Source organism: Phoenix dactylifera, chromosome 15, assembly GCF_051530095.1.
Source record: "Phoenix dactylifera cultivar Ajwa chromosome 15, Ajwa_hap1_PhDact_Kaust_v1.1, whole genome shotgun sequence".
In the NCBI taxonomy this organism is placed as follows: domain Eukaryota; kingdom Viridiplantae; phylum Streptophyta; class Magnoliopsida; order Arecales; family Arecaceae; genus Phoenix; species Phoenix dactylifera.
The window spans coordinates 20,727,836-20,748,081 of NC_143204.1; the positions used below are offsets into that span (position 1 = coordinate 20,727,836).

At 37.7% G+C, this 20,246-nt stretch overlaps 1 protein-coding gene across 1 annotated transcript; it reads left to right on the forward strand.

Moving 5' to 3' along the window:
- Window positions 1-13,283: 13,283 nt before the first annotated feature.
- Window positions 13,284-17,017, forward strand: LOC103707891 (elongation factor 1-alpha-like). Its single transcript, XM_008792592.4, has 3 exons — window positions 13,284-13,424; window positions 15,227-15,713; window positions 15,811-17,017. Exons 2-3 carry the CDS (start codon window positions 15,252-15,254, stop codon window positions 16,690-16,692), a joined length of 1,344 nt encoding a protein of 447 aa, XP_008790814.1. The 5' UTR covers window positions 13,284-13,424; window positions 15,227-15,251; the 3' UTR covers window positions 16,693-17,017.
- The last annotated feature ends 3,229 nt before the right edge of the window (window positions 17,018-20,246 follow it).

A 20,246-nucleotide genomic window follows, 5' to 3' on the forward strand; every position in this document is an offset into this window, starting at 1 on the left:
CTCCGACCTCCTCCCGTGAGGCCGTGACCGGTGACCCCATCCTCTCCTCAGCTCCTCCACCGCTCCGGCCTCCTCGGGGTTCTCGGTCCCCGAGTCCCGACCTCCTCCCACGGTCCCACCTCCCGACCTCCTCCCCTGTTCCCACTGATCCTGATTCCCACTGATCCCGGACCCCGGTTCGAATCGGCGGTTCACTATGAGTCTGTGAGTGTGTTTGTGTGAGGCAGGTGAGTTAGTAAGTAACTGTAGTTATTTAGTTTATTAATTAATTTTTGGTCTAATTAATTTTTATTTAGTCAAGTAATTAATTTAGAATTGGTTATTTTTTGGTCCAATTGTAGATTGGTTGTGACTTCACTACTTCAGCGGTTCGGCACTATTCGGCCTCTTCTCGCCGTCGAGTTCGGAACTATTCCACCTCTTCTCGACACAATTAAGTTCGGCACTACTTGTCGGGACCCGAGTTTGTTTTTTTTGACACAATTAAGTTTTATCATTTTTAACTTTTTTATATTTTGATTTGTTTGTGGTGTTTTTTTAATTGCTTAGTTTGATAATATTATTTATAGATTAAAATGTCTAATAGAAAATATGACTGTGGGTATGAAAAACTCAAAAAAAAAAAATCGATAAACTCATTCAATCTCAAAAATAAGCTCTAGATAGATTTGTTATTACAAACAAATATAACACTACTTATTAAAAAAAATATTTTTATACTTATTAAAAAAATTATTATTTAAAAAATAATAAAAAAGGCCCCTTCTAATGAGGTCGCCTAAGGCTCCCAAATGTATTGGGCTGCCTCTGCTACAGACTCAATGGTAAACTATATGGTTAATCATTTTGAAACTATAATATATTAAAATTCTTCAACATACATCAATATTTGGAATATTTTAATTTTTTATTTTTATGGACGTGTGTGTGTATATATATATATCTGTAGTAATTAATTTATCTATCTTATCACAAAAAAATGTTGCATCATGACCATTTGATTCCAAAAATATAAACAATTAAAAAGTGAGATATATGAACGTATGTGCTAGTTTGAATCGTGAACATCAAAATTGAAAGTACAATAAGAGCTGAATTAGTCAATAATATATATCTAGTCCGCATAAGTGAAGAATAAAATCAGTGTTGGAGGATATAGGACGAACTATGCGTGATAAGAATTGAGAGCATGAAACGACATAGGGTAGAAGGTTATGTTTCCTATATGTGAAACTATTATTTGGAGTAAGGGATCATAAAGCTTTAAGATTTGAAAGAGCCATGCAAAGGAAAGAAAACAATATTTGATTTGTTTTGTCTCTCTCATGGGCTAATATCATGACTGCTAGATGATTATGGATATTCAAACTGAAATCCACTTATTGTATTTTTCTTTCTTCTCCTGCATATGGTAATCCAATGGTTAAATGAGGGCATAGTAGCTAATGCTCAAAATGATGATATCTATTGAATGTTTATGTTATCTGTATAAAGAGCATCACATCAGAATAATGACATCCTATCTATCACAGCAATTAGATCGCTTCTGCTGAACTAAAATATCATACTTTATCATGTGTTACTTTCTGTCAAACCAATAACCATCAAATGTTTAGAGATAAATAGCTTTCCTAAGAGTGAAGACAACTTAGCTTCTCAAAAGTGGAGACCATCTTAATTCTGCAACTGTGAATCTCGATTTACTCACAAATGAGAACTACGTCATTCTTATATAAAAAGTGAGCAGTCAAATCATCTTTCTGGTTAATCTGGCTGTATATTATAGTATATCTAATGTTCTTACAACCCCTCGTATATATTATACTATTCATAAAACAGATATTGATTTCTTCCTTATTTTTCTATATGTGAGATTGGTTAGTATCTGGCAATATTTTTCTGTCAAAAATCTTAGTTGTTTTGGCAAAATATATAGTCTATATACATATGTATATGTATGCACTGATTACTGAATTAATTTGTCTTCAACAAAAGATGTCAATAACGTTTTTTTGATAAAATAAATACTACTTGTTGAAATAGAAGTCAGCCTTTCTATTTTCTTATTATTTTTTTCCCATGGTTACAAGAATAGGTTTTCCATGATGGATGGAACTTGAGCGGGTGGTGATTAAAATATCAACAAATTATACTTTGCAAATTTTTAAGCCAAAAGTGTTGCATACAGTTAAAAGTAGATTTAGAGATTACATGTCGTAAACAAAAATGTACGGTTATTAATATTGACATGGTAGCCAAATCCTAGAAGCGAGGTGACAAATTTACATTGAGCTGCAATCTTCATTGACTTTAAATCATGTTTTTAAGCAATGGTATTATAATTGTTATAACAGTTGCAATAATCTCTATTAAGATAAATAATAAAAAAATATTATAGCCTTATTTTCTGTTATTTTTCATTATTTCCTATTATAATGGATCATTACAGCCATTATTATTTTCATTTATAACTTCTTTTGAACAAAATAATATTTCTAAATTTTATTTTTTTATTTCAAAAGTTCATTCAGAAGTGAGTGCATAGTCTAAAAATATACTATTTTTTTCTAAAAAATAAGATAGATAACGCCGTTATTTTTCTGTTACCATCAATTATACCACCATCATAATAAATTACACTAAAAATTTGAAAAAAAAAGTTATCTTTTTGAGTTAAATAATAGTTGTTATAATAGTTATAATAGTTACTATTGGTTTTTTTTTTTTGGTGGAAGGGGGTTGTTTAGGGCATGATAATGGGAAAATGAATTATTTCAAACCTTGGTTCAAATTAGGCATGATAAAGATTCTTGGGGATGCTGACGTCTAGGGTTGTGGCTTAAAGTGAACTTAGGTATTTGATGGTTGTAATAAGGCCAGAACGAGGGTTATAAAACGAGTTGTGTGAGTTTTTTGGAAGGTTAAGAAGATACTTGTTAAGCCGTTGGCTTGTGTTTCATCTTTTCCATCCAATTGCATAAATGTGCTCTTACATGTTTTTTATAACTGCTAACATAATTTCAATTGAAGATTTTCTCCAAAAAATCATATAAACATCGAATTTACGATGGTGGATCCTCTACACATCTAGCTATAGTAATATCCAGCAATTATACACATGTAATTATTATATTGTAATTAAAAGAAATCAGTTATTGATGGTAATTTTTTGAAATAAAAACCTAAAAATATTTAATTATTATTATTTTTTTATAATTATTTAGTCCCGAAGGAGGCCGGTGGCTATCCATCTCTCACCCATCACAACCTTTCACCAACGTTATCTATTCTACCATCCAAAGGCTTTTCGCTCCAAAACAACATTCATGAGATGTCTCCATGATGTCAAAAGTAAAACACACGCCATAAAACTACACCTAGAGTTGCAAGGATGCTAGGATAGGGACCGGATCTCTTGCACGCTATGCAAAAGTTTCATGCACCAACAGTAAGCTTTTTTTGTACCTAGGGAATAAAAAAGAAAAAGATTCGGCGAGTAACTTTTTATTATTATTTTTTTTACTAGAATGAGTAGTACATACAATACGTGTATGGATATATTTAATAAAATTAAAAAATAAAATATCGTAGAGTTTTCGAGGCAGCTCTCCATCCTCCATCGATAAGGTGCTATCTATATAGTTAGTTACGTAAATGGTCATCTAATTCGTAGCTTTTCTAAATATATGTTTTATCTGGATGATTACTTTACCTCTTATCATCGTTCAAATATCATGGAGCAATGATGGTCACTCTTCATGGTTCTCCTGAGTCTTGAACGGCTCAAGCCGGTGATCCATATGAGTCACGGCGCAAGCCGGTCTAATTTTCTTCTACTATTAATAATACTTTATTCTACTTCCCAGATTGGAAGGCAGAGAGCCACGAGGTGAAGCCTTGCAGCTGATGCAGTTAATAACGATAACAATTATAATAAAATGATTGTTAATGGTGGTTTGCAGGGTTAAAGAGCGGAGCGGAGTGAGTCGGACTGCGGCGGACTTGGATTTTACGGAAACGAACGCCCGGCCAGGCCTTTTCCCCAGCTTTCCACGCCATCGTGATACCTTCCTTCCCTCCCGCCTCGGTCTGCCCGCCCTGACCCCTGGGTAACCCTGACCCCGTGTTCCCCTAACCCTAGGTTTTCTTCCATCTTTTTTTATCTTTCCTCGTTTGGTGTCGTACAATCGGGTCAATATCGGGCGTTGCAGCATTTACAACCTTGTTCGTTTCGTTAGGAAACGGACGTGAACTCGCAGTCCCATGCTTGTGGGATGGACTAATATAAACCCAAACCGCAGAGTTTGGCCAGAGTCCGGTCTGGTTTGCTTCAGCACCGGAGTACGATTATATATATAAATAAATATATATATAAAACTTTTTCTCTCAGACTGAAAGATAGCATTGGATAATTCTCCTAATTTAGGATCTGTTTGACAAATTGGCACCTTAATTAGCTGATTTTTACTAAATTTAGAAAAATCTTTGGTATGATTAAAAAAACATCAAATAGTGTTAGAATGCTGGTTGATATTTTGCATTGGGCCTAAAGAGAATTATAATTAAGATTTGATTTATTTTCCTGATTAATCCACTTTTATGATCGTGTTTATAAATCTATAAAATTAAACATGATTATTTATTATGGTCCGGAAAAAAAAGAATAATAAGTCAACCCTACATTGTTATTTTGTAAATACTTAAATATAACATCAAAATAGCTTGGTTATCTCTGTTCCAGTATAATATAATTAAATAATTGATCAAAAGTAGATAAATCAATGTTGTGCAATCTTAATGTTATATATAATTAAATTATCTTATACTTATTAAGAGAATCAAAAATATATAGGCAAACTTAGCTTACTTTAGAAGAATACTATACTTTTCAAATTGCAAAAATGTAACATCATTCATGAAGTTATACTTTCTATCCAAATTATCACAATTTTTTTTATCATATTTGAATTAAATTGGATTATCAGGTGAAAAAAATGAAGAAAGTTTAAAATATATGTGTATAATAAATTGGAGTGCAAGGGGTGACATTATATGATGTCTGTATGAAATTTTTCTTTAGAGAAAACTCCAATAGATCTCTGAGATGAGAAGGTTTCTACATTAAAAACTCTTGCGACCTCGCCGGTTTGGTTCGGTATGAAGCGGTCATGAACCATTCGGCTCAACTCCAACGGTAGCTTAACGTCCGCTTGGTAAAAAATAAAAAGTAATAGTGATGGTGTCGGCTGGATCTACCCTCAACCGCAAAGCAAGACAGAAAGAATTAAATACACGGAAAGCAAAGCTATATCCGCCCCCATTAACTGAACCTAGACGTCGGTGAACTCTACTCCAAGGTTAGCAAATCTAACCCATGGTCACACCCGTGGTCAAAAAGGAGGCGATCTCTCTCTCTCTCTCTCTCTCTCCGAATCCAAGCGATCCTAAAGTCCGGCCCCTCTCCGTCGCCGCCGCCGTCGGAGACGTGACACCTCGCACGTGAAATCTAACGGTTCTCAGGAAGGATGCCGCAGATCCTCAGCCATCTGATTAAGATTGAGAAGAGGAAAGCACGTGAGGGGGGGGGGACAGCGGCGTTTCCGACGTGGAGCGCACGGGAAGGGAGACGCGTCTTTGCAATAAATTGCGGTTCTTTCCGTCGTCGCCTGTTGCACTAGAAAGAAGGACTCACCTTCCTTCTCGCGAATGTACCGTTGGATCACACAACATCCGCTTCTAGATCTGTGCGGTGAGAGATCCAACGGTGAATATTGCGCAAGAAAATCAATCGTTCCTTCGTGCCCAAGATACGACCCGAACCCATCTCCAAGTGGAATCTGCGACGCGTTCAGACCGCGTGGGGACAGTTTGGTTTTTTGTTAATATCTCGTGGGGGCTCGGGGTGTGCTGCAAGGAAGGGAGGAGCAGTGGCACATGCATGCCTGTCCTTTTATTTGTGTGCGTGCGTGTGTTTTCCTTCCCTTCCACTTCATTTCAAGGGGAGAAAAGTTCACTGCTTTACCTTTGCATGCAAAACAGCAAATGCTTAGAGTCTTATGCAGGGATTATGATCTATATCATCACTAGTAATATATTTCAATCTCCTAATCAATAATTTAAAAAAATAAAAAAATAATTTTTTTTTTTGATATCCAATAAGCTAAAGTGAATTATTACCTTCTGCGAAAGACTGATTGGCTTTCTTTGCTAGCAAAATATAAGATTGATTCGTTATACATGGTAGGATCGTCAAGAATAACACCGAGGCAACAAGGTTAGCGAACATGTGATGACAATGAGTTGTTAAAGTCATTGGTCATGTGAATGAGGTGCTAACACTAAGTTTTAGGAATTTTTTGGGAGAGTTGCATGTAAGCGAGTTTGGCACCTGAGCTTGTGAAATTTCTGTGGGAGTATGTATACCTTTGACCTAATTATGAGGCTGAGGAAAAGATGTAGGAAACTAGCCAGCTTAGTTCCATCGGCAAAGCAGGTAACTGGTATGGCAGGCTGTTTGATGAGAAATACTACCTAATTTCAAGTTGACCTCACCTTTTCTTCTCCCAAAGAGGCGCCACTCATCTCATCCTATTGGGCCCGACATAAAAAAAATTAATAGCAAGTAGGTGTAACTTGCGACGTTAGAAGGGCGTAGGTGCTGCACGCCATGCACAGTGGTCTTTTTTTTTTTTTTTTTTTTGTAAAAACAGCTACTATATATATATATATATATATATATATATAAAGTCAAACATAAATACCCTCATTTAGATCACGAGAAAGTAAAGACAACAAAGCAGAAGGAACATCTGATCCGGACGTCCACAAAAAATCCTCGGAGTGCTGGACGACATAGGAGGCGACCCAATTTGCAGCCCTATTCGCCATGCACAGTGGTCTCTCGCCTCATGCAAGAGTCGCAGCATGCATTTCCCTGGTGAAGCAATGATATCATTCGACATTAGTAGTCAAATGATTAGTGAAAATAATTTTAAAAAATAAAATATTTTTTTTGTGCTAGATCTTGGTTTATGCGTCAACGCTCTTTTATTATTTTGCCTAATTCCTTCCAAATTGAAAGGCATGACTTCGTCGAAAATTTTCAAAAATGAAAAAACTTCAGTTTCATTGGGTATTTTGGAGCCTGAACGGCTTCGAGGCAGGATTTTCTAGCATCCGATGGGCTACAGACCGGTCATCATGCTATAGATTTCTTCCAAGTTAGGCATACCTCGGACCACATACTTGGCCCATTGAGTCCGAGATGGAGGAAAGTTGGTTTAAGTCCATAATTTCAGCCCATAATTTCAAGGCCTGGTTGCAGTTGTACAAATCCACACCCATCGGCTTTAAATTTGTTACCCTACAGGGTCCAGTTTGACGTGGAGACTCAGGCGAAAGAAATAAAGCGAACGGGAGGGACTTCGATGTGAGTGGCCTCATTCGGGATGTTGTATTTAAGCCTGAGATCTTACTTGGCAACAGAATATCTCAAGTCCATGGGTGGGGAGAATAGGTTACAAATCCACTTAACAAGCAGGAATTTGGGCTCACTTAGGTAAACTGTGGTTGGAATTGTTAGACCTTCCTCACCTCCCTCATCAGTTAATAGAAGGAACTATATATATATATATATATATATATATATATATATATATATATATATATATATATATATATATATATATATATATATATATATATATATAGAGAGAGAGAGAGAGAGAGAGAGAGAGAGAGAGAGAGGGGCAAATTAGTATTGATTTTTCTCAATTATCATTTCACTTACGCTGCATTTGCTGTTTATCCTCTTGATTTATTTTGTGATTGCACAAATTTCCATCAATGTTAATCTGTTTGCTGTTTCAAAACAATCTTAGGGTACCATAGAGCCTAAATGCAATCAGAGGTATTTTTTGATTTTTTGTTTTTTTTTTGTACAACGACTGCCCACACAACTCTAGCATGAGTACACCCGAAAAAGTCGAAGGAAAGGAGATGGCATAGAGAAGGAGGGGCAGATACATAACACGTCCAAAGAACTTCTCCCAAGTGTTGAGTAGTAAAGGAGATAATCTAGTCTGTGACCCTATTTGCCTTTCGATACATATGAATGGTCTGAAATGAGCCGTAATCTCTCACCAGCTAGCGAATGTCATTGAGCAACGGGTGTCCATCCCTCCGCCGCTCCTTTAGTGGAGTAAAGACAATTGGGTGCTCTTCTTACAAATTAAAACAAAGTAAGTGGCCAAAAAACATAATGTTGAAAACCTATGCTATCATTCAGGGCTCGTTTGGTTCGCGGGAAGCATTTTTCCTCCTAGGAATATGATTCCTGGGAAACAAATTTTTAGGAAGAGGATGCTTAGGAATGTACTTTTGGCATGTTTGGTTGACCATGGGAAAGTGACAAATTTCCAAAGTGCTTATGTTTGGTTGGCCATCCATTTTCCTAGGAAAGTTATGTATAATTTCTATTATGCCCTTAATAAAAATTAGATCTTTAATGCCTCTTTAATGCTTCTTTAATTCTGAAGGGCCAATTTGGAAAAAAGTAAAAATGGAGTGATTCCTACCTCATGGGAAAGTAGCTTTCTCATGTTTCTCATGGGAAAGACTTTCCAATGAAATGTGGGAATCATATTTCCATGGGAATATAACTTTTCCGTTTCTCTCCTTTGAAAACTCCAACCAAACAAGAGGCATTTCATTACTTTCCCGTTGACCACACTTTCCCCCTTTCTTTTTCCGCGAACCAAACGAGCCCTCAACGAATGTTTGCTTAGAAGTTCTAAATTCTCTTTGATAGCATGCCAACTTTGCATCCAAACATTGCTCAAGACGACACTTCCAAACACTTCCTTGAGTTCAACAGCATTTGACCTAATAAGCTTCTTATAATATCCATTTTCTTTACATGGCAAGGGCTGCTGATGCCATTGCCGATTGGTTGGCAAGAAAGGGACGCGAGGGCAAGCTTCAGCTATCGCTGGAGTGGGACTTCCTGACTTCCTGTCTGAAGTTTAAAGAGCCGGCTTATCAGGGTCATGCCTTTTTTTGTTAATTGGGATGTAAACGATGCTTTTTCATTAACTAATCGGCTGATGCCTGATGCATAATGCTTGTCATTAAGTTAATCGGCTGAATTAAATAACAAATCTTATACTCTCTCAAGGAACAAAATTAAGGACATAATTAACTATGTAGAGTGTAGGACATGCCAAATCCTTTACCATACTACGAATAACATTATGCAAGTTTCGTAATCCTTGTCATGATTGCATTATTGCATAATCTAGAATTTTTCCCCGTTCAAAGATCTTAGGAATTGGAGGTGCTAAACGATTTGCTATATAGATGATCTTTCCATGGTTTCCCTGAAAATTTTTGAACTGAATTCAACTATTGTCAAGGCCGATGCTGCTAGCACAAAATTACATCAAATCTTCTCTTTCAGGTCCAGACATGATCAAATCTTCTTTCCATACCGCCTGCAAGTTGAGTTGCAGGCAACGGCAGTTTAGAGGTTTGCAAGTCAATTGCAGGTTGTAGGTCAAGTAGCAGCCCAACTGCAACTCAAGTCCAAAGCATTGCAACATAATTGTGCAGCCAAAATTGTTGGAAAAAAATATATTGCCTAAAAATTGCTAATATTGTTATTATAGAATAATAGAATACTATGATAAAAGAATAATCTGTAAAAATAAATTCAGAAGATTGAAAATATTTTGCCTGGATTGAGGCGTGCGATGTACACTGCCTTAAGAACATGATTCATCCTCTACGTTCTGCAGCGATCTCGTCTTCAAAGTACAATAATCCAGCTCAGTTTGATTCTCCTCTAATGAGCACGATTACTGGAGAGGTTTGACCCGATCGAATCTTTCAGATGTTTAGAAAATAAAAAAAAAATAGAAAGCAAAAAGTTGGAGGGTGGAAAAAGTTTTTGTCTGCAAAAAAACTCTTAAAAAACAGAGTACCAATGAGAAAGAGACCGGACCGGATTGTATTAGATTAATTCTGGAGAAGTCTCTCCGTTGTCCTAACTGTGCGCTCCCTCCAACCCCTCATCCTATTCCTCTTCCTCTAACTCCCCATCTCCTCAATTGCTCCCCCTCTTCTCTCCTCTGACCTCCTCTTCCACTCTTCCCCCACCCTACTCCTCCTCCTCCTCCTTCCCATTCTCCTCCTCTGGTGGCGGCAGCCACCTCCTCCATCTCCATCTGTAGATATCCGCTGCCATTATTTTTCTTTCCCCTCCTTTTCTTTATCTCTTTCTCCCCCTTGATTGCTCCCTCTCTTTTCCTCCTTATCTCCTACATCTCTTCCAAACAAAAGGAGATGAGAATCCTGTAACATAACTATGCAACTCAAGCTGCAATGCAACTTGGGTTGTCATGCAACTTCAAAATAAAGGTTCGTAAAAACACCTAAACATATAACGAAGCTCTGATAGGATATTAAAGGAGGCAATAAAAGGATTCTTTTATAACAACTAAGATTAATTGATCAACATATCAACCCTTGTCATCTTGACTACTAGACTTTTTCTCCCTCCAACAAGAAGCTTTATTTTGGCATTCCCAAGCAGTCATCCTTCCAATCATAAATTATGATCATAAATTGAGACCTCACATGGAGGGATTGCTTTGTTTATGTCGATCTCAAGCAAAACAAGGCAAGCACTTACCATGAGATCATAAACTAGGATCTTGTTGGATTCCTATAGAAATTGGATGACTTGGCTTCTTGTTAAAATCCGTGGACTCAAAATAAAACATGGTAGAAGGATGATACTCAAGTAGAGTGCGATGGGTGCAGTCTTTACGGATATACAATCACAACCATCAATATTGCCAACCAAGCTCATTGCATGGGCTAATAGTAAAGTAAAAAATCATATTAACATATTAGAGTCATCCAAAAAAACCACCCAAATTGCTCCCAAAACTTGTAGTCCTCTTGTGATTTTTGGTCTTTGCTAGGTTTTTATTATGCCATTGTTTGTCATCACTATTTCAAGTTTAACCTTATTGATTGTTATAATAAAGATATTTATTGATACTCATTAATTATTCATTAGCCATTATAATAGAAAAAAGTTTTTTTTGTTGTTTTGTTTCAAAGGACATGTAATGGGGACACCACCCAAGTTTTTATTATGCCATTGTTTGTCATCACCATTTCAAGGTTAACATTATTGTTTGTTATAATAAAGTTATTTATTGATATTCATTAATTAGTCATTAGCCATTATAATAAAAAAAGTTTTTTTGTTGTTTTGTTTCAAATGAATTGCAATGGGGACACCACCCAAGTTTCTATTATGCCATTGTTTGCCATCACTATTTGAAGCTTAACATTATTGATTGTTAAATAAAGATATTTATTAATATTTATTAATTATTCATTAGCATTTAGCCATTATAATAAAAAAAAGTTTTTATTTTGTTGTTTTGTTTCAAAGGAAATGTAACGGGGATGCCACCCAAGTTTTATAAGAAAAAATTGTTGATGCAGTGCAATTTGACTAAATAAATCATCCATATCGATAATTTGAGAAAATCTTGGATAGTGCATTCTCAAGTATTGAGACCTTAGTGATTGATGTGAGGATGGATCTTCCCCATTTTATCTCAAAAAAAAAAGGACAAAGCCATTGGTATAGATAAAATCTTTTTTTTTTGTTCGAATTAATACATATTATGTATTATTTACATTAGGACTTTATAAACGAAACTTTGTTCTGGATATACTAAAAATTTGAATGAAGGTTGTTGTCTTGGTCATATGATGGCCAACATGATGAGTGTAACAGCTGAATATTGATGGTTTTTGGACAATCTAATGTATGTAAATACAACAAACTATTGTAATGGCCGTTTATAGACGGGTCCACGTTTCATTTCTAGAACTATGTAACTTTGAAAAGGAAGAAGCTGCCAATCCTTGACCTCTTGACGAAGTTACTAAGAGAGATTCTACGGCCACGAAGGCAAGACGAGCAATTGGTCTACAAGTACATAGTTGAAATTCGAAAACAGATATTGACTCTCAAAGAAAACTCCAAATCAGACAGCCATCCTTGATCGATGATACATGTACTTCATAGTGTGTTAGGAAAGGATCGTCCGTATACCATATTACAATGTGAGGTGATTCTTGAGCATTCTTTGGGGCTAAGATGCCTTCTTAAAAAGAAAGCATCCTTGAATATAAATAATATTTTTAATTTTTTTTTAAAGGACTTGGATGAGAGGAGACCAAGTCGAAAATCGGACAGAGTGTGACTTAAATATAAGTCCTTGATATTCATTGATGCCAAAATTCTGTCCATCGAAGGTGGACGCTCAGTGAGCATTGGTGAATCTGCACATCAGCTTGGTTCCAGTCGGGCATGTATACCCCAGACCAGATGAACCGGCCTTTCGATATTGAAATCAGAAAGTGCTTTGAAATTTTAGTCGGAAAGAGAAAAATTAAGAGAAAAGAATATAGTGTTCTTATTAGTATACTTGATATCCTAGGCTCCTTTTTATAGAAGAGAAGCTGTTAGATTAGTTTATCGGATATGCTCTGGTTAGCTTAGTTCTTGTCGGTATGGATAGCTCGCCTTGAGTCTGTTTTAGTTGGCTTTTTAGCTCGGGGTCAGCCTTGGTATCTCTATGAAAGCTTTGGGTTGTTAGAGTTCGAAAGCATTTCCTTTTAGGATCCTTTAATTATCTTATTTACATAGAGGAAGTAGTGTGGTTCCATCTTGAAGGCAGAAATATATGGCCTATAATTATCCTTCCATATGTGGATCATTTTAATGAAAGAGTCCTAACGGATTGTTTAAATATGCCTAAAATTTAAATTTATTTAAAATTACTTGCTACGTATCGATCTATGATTGGAATGACGTTTTAGACCATATTAATATCAATCTTCAATAATTTTATCAACTATACTGTTTACCAACTTTGACACAAAATTATATAGGTTGAATAGGAAGAAAAGAATTTTTTTTTTTAAAAAATGTATATGCAGTAAAGTCTAATTTGATAATTGAGTTTAAAATCATGAAATCATAGCCACCGATCTTCCTTGTGTTATGTGTCACATGTGCACAAGAACCAAGCTACCATCATTATGACCCGTCTAACGGTTGTGATTCACTTGCAATCACTTCCATAAACCCCACTATACCGTCGCCCGCACGGCCAAAATCGCCGCCTTTGGTGGCGTTCCCGCAGAAAAGACCGAATTGCTCACGCCGACCTGGCGAAACCCTAAGGGCAATTCCGTAATCGCGTCATCTATAAATACTGGCCTAATCGCGCTAGGGTTTTTTCGCCTTCCCATCGCGACCCAGCTCTCAGGGGAGTGGAATCGGCGGCCGATCCCATATCTCTTGATCCCTTCCTACACTCGAATCCTCTTGGGTGAGACCTCTTCACCTCGATCTCTTGTTCTTTTCCTTTAGTTGGGGCCTTCTTTGATCCATGATTTGCTTGTTTTTCCGATGGTTTTGTGCTTCGATTCTCTAATGTTATCTAACTGATCTATATGATGAACCTATGAAGTCTTCTTGGAGATTTTCGGGTTTTTGACACGTGGTTTTTGGTTCACATATGCTATATTTTTGTAGAGAAACTTCTTGTTTTGCGATCTCTACGATCAATCCTAGAAATTTTTTCGTACGACCTTTTTTTATTGAAAATTTCCAGTAGATAATGAAAAGATCCATACCATGGTATGGATCTGTTGTTGGATTTTTTTTTCGTTTGTTTTTATATTGCTTCTTTAATTGTGTGGCATTTTTTATCTTACCTTTATACTGATAAGGACATAATGATTAATTTAAAGGTAATAGTAGGAGGCGCGTTAATTAGGCATGCAACCCATGTTCTTTTGCTCCGCCAAGTGATTGAGAAGTAGGAATTTGAGCTTGAAAAGGCGATTTTTAATCGTGTCCATTTCCCTAGCTACCAAACAGTAGCATGTACGTGATTTGGATGCTACCTGTTAGCCCTTTTTTTGCAACTATATTTATTTGTCTGAACTGATTTGTGTAGCGGATGATCTATATTTAATATCAGATCATGTCAGTCCCTTAGCTGTCTGATTTCCCAGTTGGGAGCATGATTTCTGAGAAGCCTGTTATTTAACAAGTTCTTAAGGTTCCCTAAGAACTGTTGATGTCATATTTGCCATATTTATCCTTGTGTAAATAACAGAATGCTAATTGGAAATCATATTTGGATTATTTTCCGATATCTGTAACAGGCATTGCTGCTGGTGTTGTTTAGAGTTTCCTTTGATTGTTGCTACTAGTTGTTACATCTTACTTTCCACTAGCATTTAAGCATTGATACCCCTGCCAGCTACATTTAGTGTTGGTTCTATGTAATTTAAATTACAGAAAGGAAAAAAGAATTCATGGTTATGCAATGCTACCAATTTTTGTTCTCTTGATGGTTGTTCCAAGCAATTCCTTTCTCTGTTTTTGAAACCTTCATAGATAATTATGCATCAATAGTATTTTTTATGGTAATTTTTTATAGTATAATTATCCAAGCAATTTTACTCTTTGGAACCATAATTTTGGCATTCTGGGAGTTATTACAGTTGATTTGACATACCATGATGGATTACATAGGGAAAAAAGAAAATATATATTTTTTGTTAGCATATTGTTTTCCACGACATAATGCAAAGCATGATACAAGACTGAAGCTAAAGGTGTTAAGATTTTAGAACTTCTATATCTAATTGGTTGTGATCTTTAAGAAAGTAATCCTAGTTGGAAACCGATTATATCTATGCTTGTTGACAGAAAGGATTTCAAGCATTGTGAAACACCTATACTTTACTTTGTAACTTTTTTCCGAAAATAATTTTTGAGAAGTAAAATAGAAATATGACAAAAAGTTCAAAACTAATCATATATTGTGGGAAATCCGTGTCCTTGGGATATATTCTATTGATTGTCCAAAAGATGAACTTTGTGTTCTAGATGATAATTATATTACTGATGTATCACGGCCTCATTTCGCTCTCATGGTATTGTACTTGTATGTTGTTGTTGAGATTAATGTATTTGTTGATAGTGACTAAGCTGGATATTGTGATTCAGGCTTCTAATTGCTTTCTATAAATATTAATGAGTTGTTTGTATTCTTGGAATATTTTTTTGATGTCTGAAGTTGATCTTTAGACTCACCAAAATTTCTTTTTCTTGCAGATTGTAGATTAACCAGCAAATACCAATGGGAAAGGAGAAGTTTCACCTTAACATTGTGGTCATTGGCCATGTCGATTCTGGGAAATCAACTACAACTGGGCATCTTATCTACAAGCTTGGTGGTATCGACAAGCGTGTGATCGAGAGGTTTGAGAAAGAAGCTGCTGAGATGAACAAAAGGTCATTCAAGTATGCCTGGGTGCTTGACAAGTTGAAAGCTGAGCGTGAGCGTGGTATCACCATTGATATCGCTCTCTGGAAGTTTGAAACCACAAAATACTACTGCACTGTCATTGATGCTCCTGGCCACCGTGATTTCATCAAGAACATGATAACAGGAACCTCTCAGGCTGACTGTGCTGTCCTCATTATTGATTCCACCACTGGTGGTTTTGAAGCAGGAATTTCGAAGGATGGCCAGACTCGTGAGCATGCTCTTCTTGCCTTCACTCTTGGAGTCAGGCAGATGATCTGTTGCTGTAACAAGGTAACCATGCACTGTGTAATCTCATCTACTGATGCATGCTTCTTTTTTTTTTGTGTTAATCATCATTAACTAATTTGTGTGGCTTACGTGTTGATAGATGGATGCCACGACACCCAAATACTCAAAAGCAAGGTATGATGAGATTGTGAAGGAGGTCTCATCCTATCTGAAGAAGGTTGGTTACAATCCTGACAAGATTCCATTTGTCCCAATCTCTGGTTTTGAAGGAGATAACATGATCGAAAGATCCACCAACCTTGACTGGTACAAGGGCCCCACCCTCCTGGAAGCACTGGACTTGATCCAGGAGCCCAAGCGTCCATCAGACAAGCCCCTCCGACTTCCTCTGCAGGATGTCTACAAGATTGGAGGCATTGGCACTGTTCCTGTTGGTCGTGTAGAGACGGGAATCCTCAAGCCTGGTATGGTTGTGACTTTTGGACCCTCAGGACTGACAACTGAAGTCAAGTCTGTGGAGATGCACCATGAGGCTCTCCAGGAGGCGCTTCCAGGAGACAATGTTGGCTTCAACGTCAAGAACGTTGCTGTCAAGGATCTGAAGCGTGGTTATGTTGCTTCAAACTCCAAGGATGACCCAGCTAAGGAGGCCGCCAACTTCACCGCTCAGGTCATCATCATGAACCACCCAGGCCAGATTGGCAATGGTTATGCCCCAGTTTTAGACTGTCACACTTCTCACATTGCTGTTAAGTTTGCGGAGCTTTTGACCAAGATCGATCGTCGTTCCGGTAAGGAGCTGGAGAAGGAGCCCAAATTCTTGAAGAATGGAGATGCTGGGCTTGTTAAGATGATTCCCACCAAGCCAATGGTGGTGGAGACCTTCTCTGCGTACCCTCCTCTGGGTAGGTTTGCTGTGAGAGACATGAGGCAGACGGTCGCCGTGGGTGTCATCAAGAGTGTGGAGAAGAAGGATCCCACTGGAGCCAAGGTAACCAAGGCGGCGCAAAAGAAGAAATGAACCGAGGAGACCTCTGCATCGGTGTGGTTTGGAGTCGGTAGCAGTTGTGGTGTGGTAGGTCCCTGCCGTCATTATGTGTCCACGGTATCTGGTTTCTGGATGCAGAATTGGGTGCTTGACCGGCGGTGGCAGTATTAAACGTTAATTATCTTCTACTATTATGTTCTGCATTACCCAAAACTGTTGAGGGTGTTTAACTTGTCTTTTTAAATGCTACTACTACGTGTTTGTGCTTTGTGAAGGGCTGGGATGTTTGCTGTCATTTTGCCTACCTGTTGTTATTTTGGATGCTTTTTAGTATTAAATAAACGAGTCTTTTGGACAATGTGCGATGTTATTTAATAGCACTTTTTTCTTTTAATACAACAGTATCTCATGCGATGCATGAGTGCACCCATAAGAGTAAGAGAGACACAAAAGAAAGGAGAAAAGAATGAACTCAATATTGCCTGTTGTAGCACCGTCCTGATATAAATAATATGCTTTCAAGCTGCTTTCAACTATGCACCACTGGCTGGCTCATTTAGTATGTGTCATTTTCAATCAATTGTGCCTGCTTTTAACTCTACACTACTGATGGACTCATCAAGTATGTGCTATCCCCAATCAATTGTGCCATCCCAATCAATAATCAATTGTGCCGTCCCCAATCAGCAGCATCTTTTATTGATGCTGTGGTTTGAAATGATTTCAAAGCGAATTGCCTCGCCGATGTTATAGGACGTAAAAAGCTAATGGTGGTCTTGTGCGAATGCTTCCGGTGATAAACGGGTGCAACATTTTTGGCTTTTGTGAGAGCTGAATTGTGATGGCCGGTGTTTATGGGTTTCAAAGCGAGAGCTTTCCCGACCTTTTTGACTTTGTGCGATGAGAATCTTCACACGTTTATCCCAAGTGCCTGACAATAGCACGTACAGCCTAGCACTGTTCAATTTCTGTCTTAAGGGTTTATTGTCTATTTTTTTGCTGTATATTGTTTTAAGATTCGTTCTGAAATCGGTTTGTGCATTTTGCTGGTCGACTGAACTCGTTTTAGAGGCTAAGTTAAAACTCTCCAGATTGATCGAAAATATGACGCTTGGGCACTGTAATTGGGCATCGGTCTATCATAGGGTGCAGTCCAGGTCCGAGTTATGACGTAAGAGGCACTTGGATTGGGAGGAGATGCTGCTCGAGTTGCAAGGGAGCTAGCAGCTAGCTACAAGGGAGCTTGGGATATATATATATAAATTGTTGTGCTTGGGACTGCCAATCTTTTGGATGGAATCTGAACTCCCATCTCTACGGAGGTCTAAATTTGGCGAATCTATCTTGTTTAAAAATGGTTCTGCTAGTGACTGCCATCCATTTATTTTTTGATGAAAAAACCAACAGCCATAATAGAATCAAGGCCGTATTGGAGAATCTCATCCAACCCAGCTAGGGAGCTTGCAGGAAAAAAGATAAGGAACTTTGAGGGCGTTCAGGGGATAATCTGCAGTTTGTTGTTAGGTTTACTTGTATTAGCTGCGCCAGGGGCTTGAGAGGTGGTGATGTGATCGATCACTTCAGGTTTCAAAATATCAAAGCTCGAAGGGACTGCTCTTTTTGAGAGAGAAGCTCTGAGATATCGTGTGCGTGTGAGAGAGAAGGTTTGGGCATGCTTTCCGGTCTCCGCTCCCCCTGCCATTCTTCTCCCACTCTCTCTCTTCTCCCTTCTCTTCCTCTTCTTCCTCTCTCTCCATCCCTTCTTGCTTTTGTCTGGTGGAACCCTTTTGCCCATGCAACGCCAGTTTGAGAGGCATGTGGGAGGACAAATGACGACCTCTATCTCATCCTTGGGGTTAGAAAACTATTATCTAGAAATTACTATATCGTTATTTTATAAAAAAATAATTTACTAAAATAAATTGAAAAGAGTTTATCTGGATCGAGGTATGTGATATACACTGCTCTAAGAACGTGATTCGCCTCCTACGTACAGGTTTGCGGCAATCTTGTCTATAAGGTACAATAATCCGGCTCATTCCGATCTTTCTCTAACGAGCACGATCATTGGGGAGGCTTGACTCGACCGACTCCTTCGGTTACCTAGAAAAGAAGAAAATATAAAAGAAGCAGCAAGTTAAAAAGTGGAAGAAATTTGTCTTTGCCTATGGAAGAAACTCTCGTGAGACAGAGTACCAGTGAAAAAGAGAGAGATTGGATTAGGTCGGAGAAGTCTATTTATAAACTCTATCCGAATACTTAAGAGACGCGATGGTTTCGAAGATATGTACTGTTTCAGAAACACTGTATATTTTCTGAAGCCAACATTCGTCACAACTCTTCTAAAAAAGTATTCTGAAAGAGATGTCTCACAAAAGAATAATTTAAAACATTTAAAACAACTGAAGATTAGAAGATAAAAAAAAATTTAAATATTTTTTTTAATTAAAACTTCAACACTTCGCATCTGGTGCAGGGGAGGCTGAATGGTGTTAAGATGATTTATTGAATTTGTTCAATTCTTTCAGAACATGCGAGGGGGCCGAGGAGGCTGGAGCCTTGCCGTCCAAAAGTGCAAGCAGAGCGTGTGAAACTTGCTACAAGAGATCGTAGACTGTGTACACTTCAGACGTGGGCACATTGGGCTCTTTAATAAACATGTGTAAGCATTGGCTATACTTGAACTATTTCAGGGTGATTGAAGGCATGCATGGCAAGTTCTATGTGATAGCAAGAAGAGGGCAGAGAGCTAAACCAAGTTACCGAGCAAGCATGAGAAGGTAATGCCGAAACCGGGGCAATTTCTTGCGATCGTTTTCTGCATTGAGCGCCAGTAAGAATACCAAGGATTCCTGGTATGTTGTGCATCTTTCTCCAAATAAATCTATGGCTGATAATGCTCTAACATGTATCATATCGAAATGGATCACCAATAAATGCTGATGCTTGTGAAAACATATTCAGGTAGGCTTCCATGCATATTCTAAAACCACTAGTTTTATATTTCGCCTAAAAGAAAAGAGCTTTTTTGAGATTGTAACGTCATTTTTCGCCTACCTGCTGTAAGGTTCCTGAACAATGGGGGAAGAGATAGGACTGTCCAACGCCATGCTTATCGACAGAACCAACCACCATCTAATTCTTGGTAATAAAGCTAGAAAACACTGTTTTTCCCCCCTCAATGTTTTAGTCAGTAAAGCCTGGACAACGGAAATTTACGCTTATGCGTCTCAGTAATTTACTCTTGATTCCACATCAATTTTCCTACTTTCGTTTTTTGAAAGCAACATGCCGGGATGCACACAACGGAAATCTCTCCAAGAGGAGAGAAGTGCCGCCCGAGCAGAAGGTGGTTTATCATTTACATAGCTCTGTTTTTCAGTGAAAAATATTGGTCAATTGTTTCTTTTCTCCCAAAAAGAGGCTAACCAAATTAACTCTACAAAGAACTAAGAAGCCACCTGGAAAGACAAGTCTTCATGAAAAACCTGGATTCCTTCTTTTGTCATTTGCAGTTGCAGGTTGCACCCTGCTTTCTTTAGCATGTTTATTACTGATCGCATAGTGAAAAACCAGCCACAAACTCA

Excerpts from the sequence above, each read along its gene's own strand:
- LOC103707891 (XM_008792592.4), top strand. The coding sequence starts at position 15,252 with ATGGGAAAGGAGAAGTTTCACCTTAACATTGTGGTCATTGGCCATGTC. Across the intron at positions 15,714-15,810 it reads TGATCTGTTGCTGTAACAAG|ATGGATGCCACGACACCCAA; the intron begins GTAACCATGCAC and ends ACGTGTTGATAG.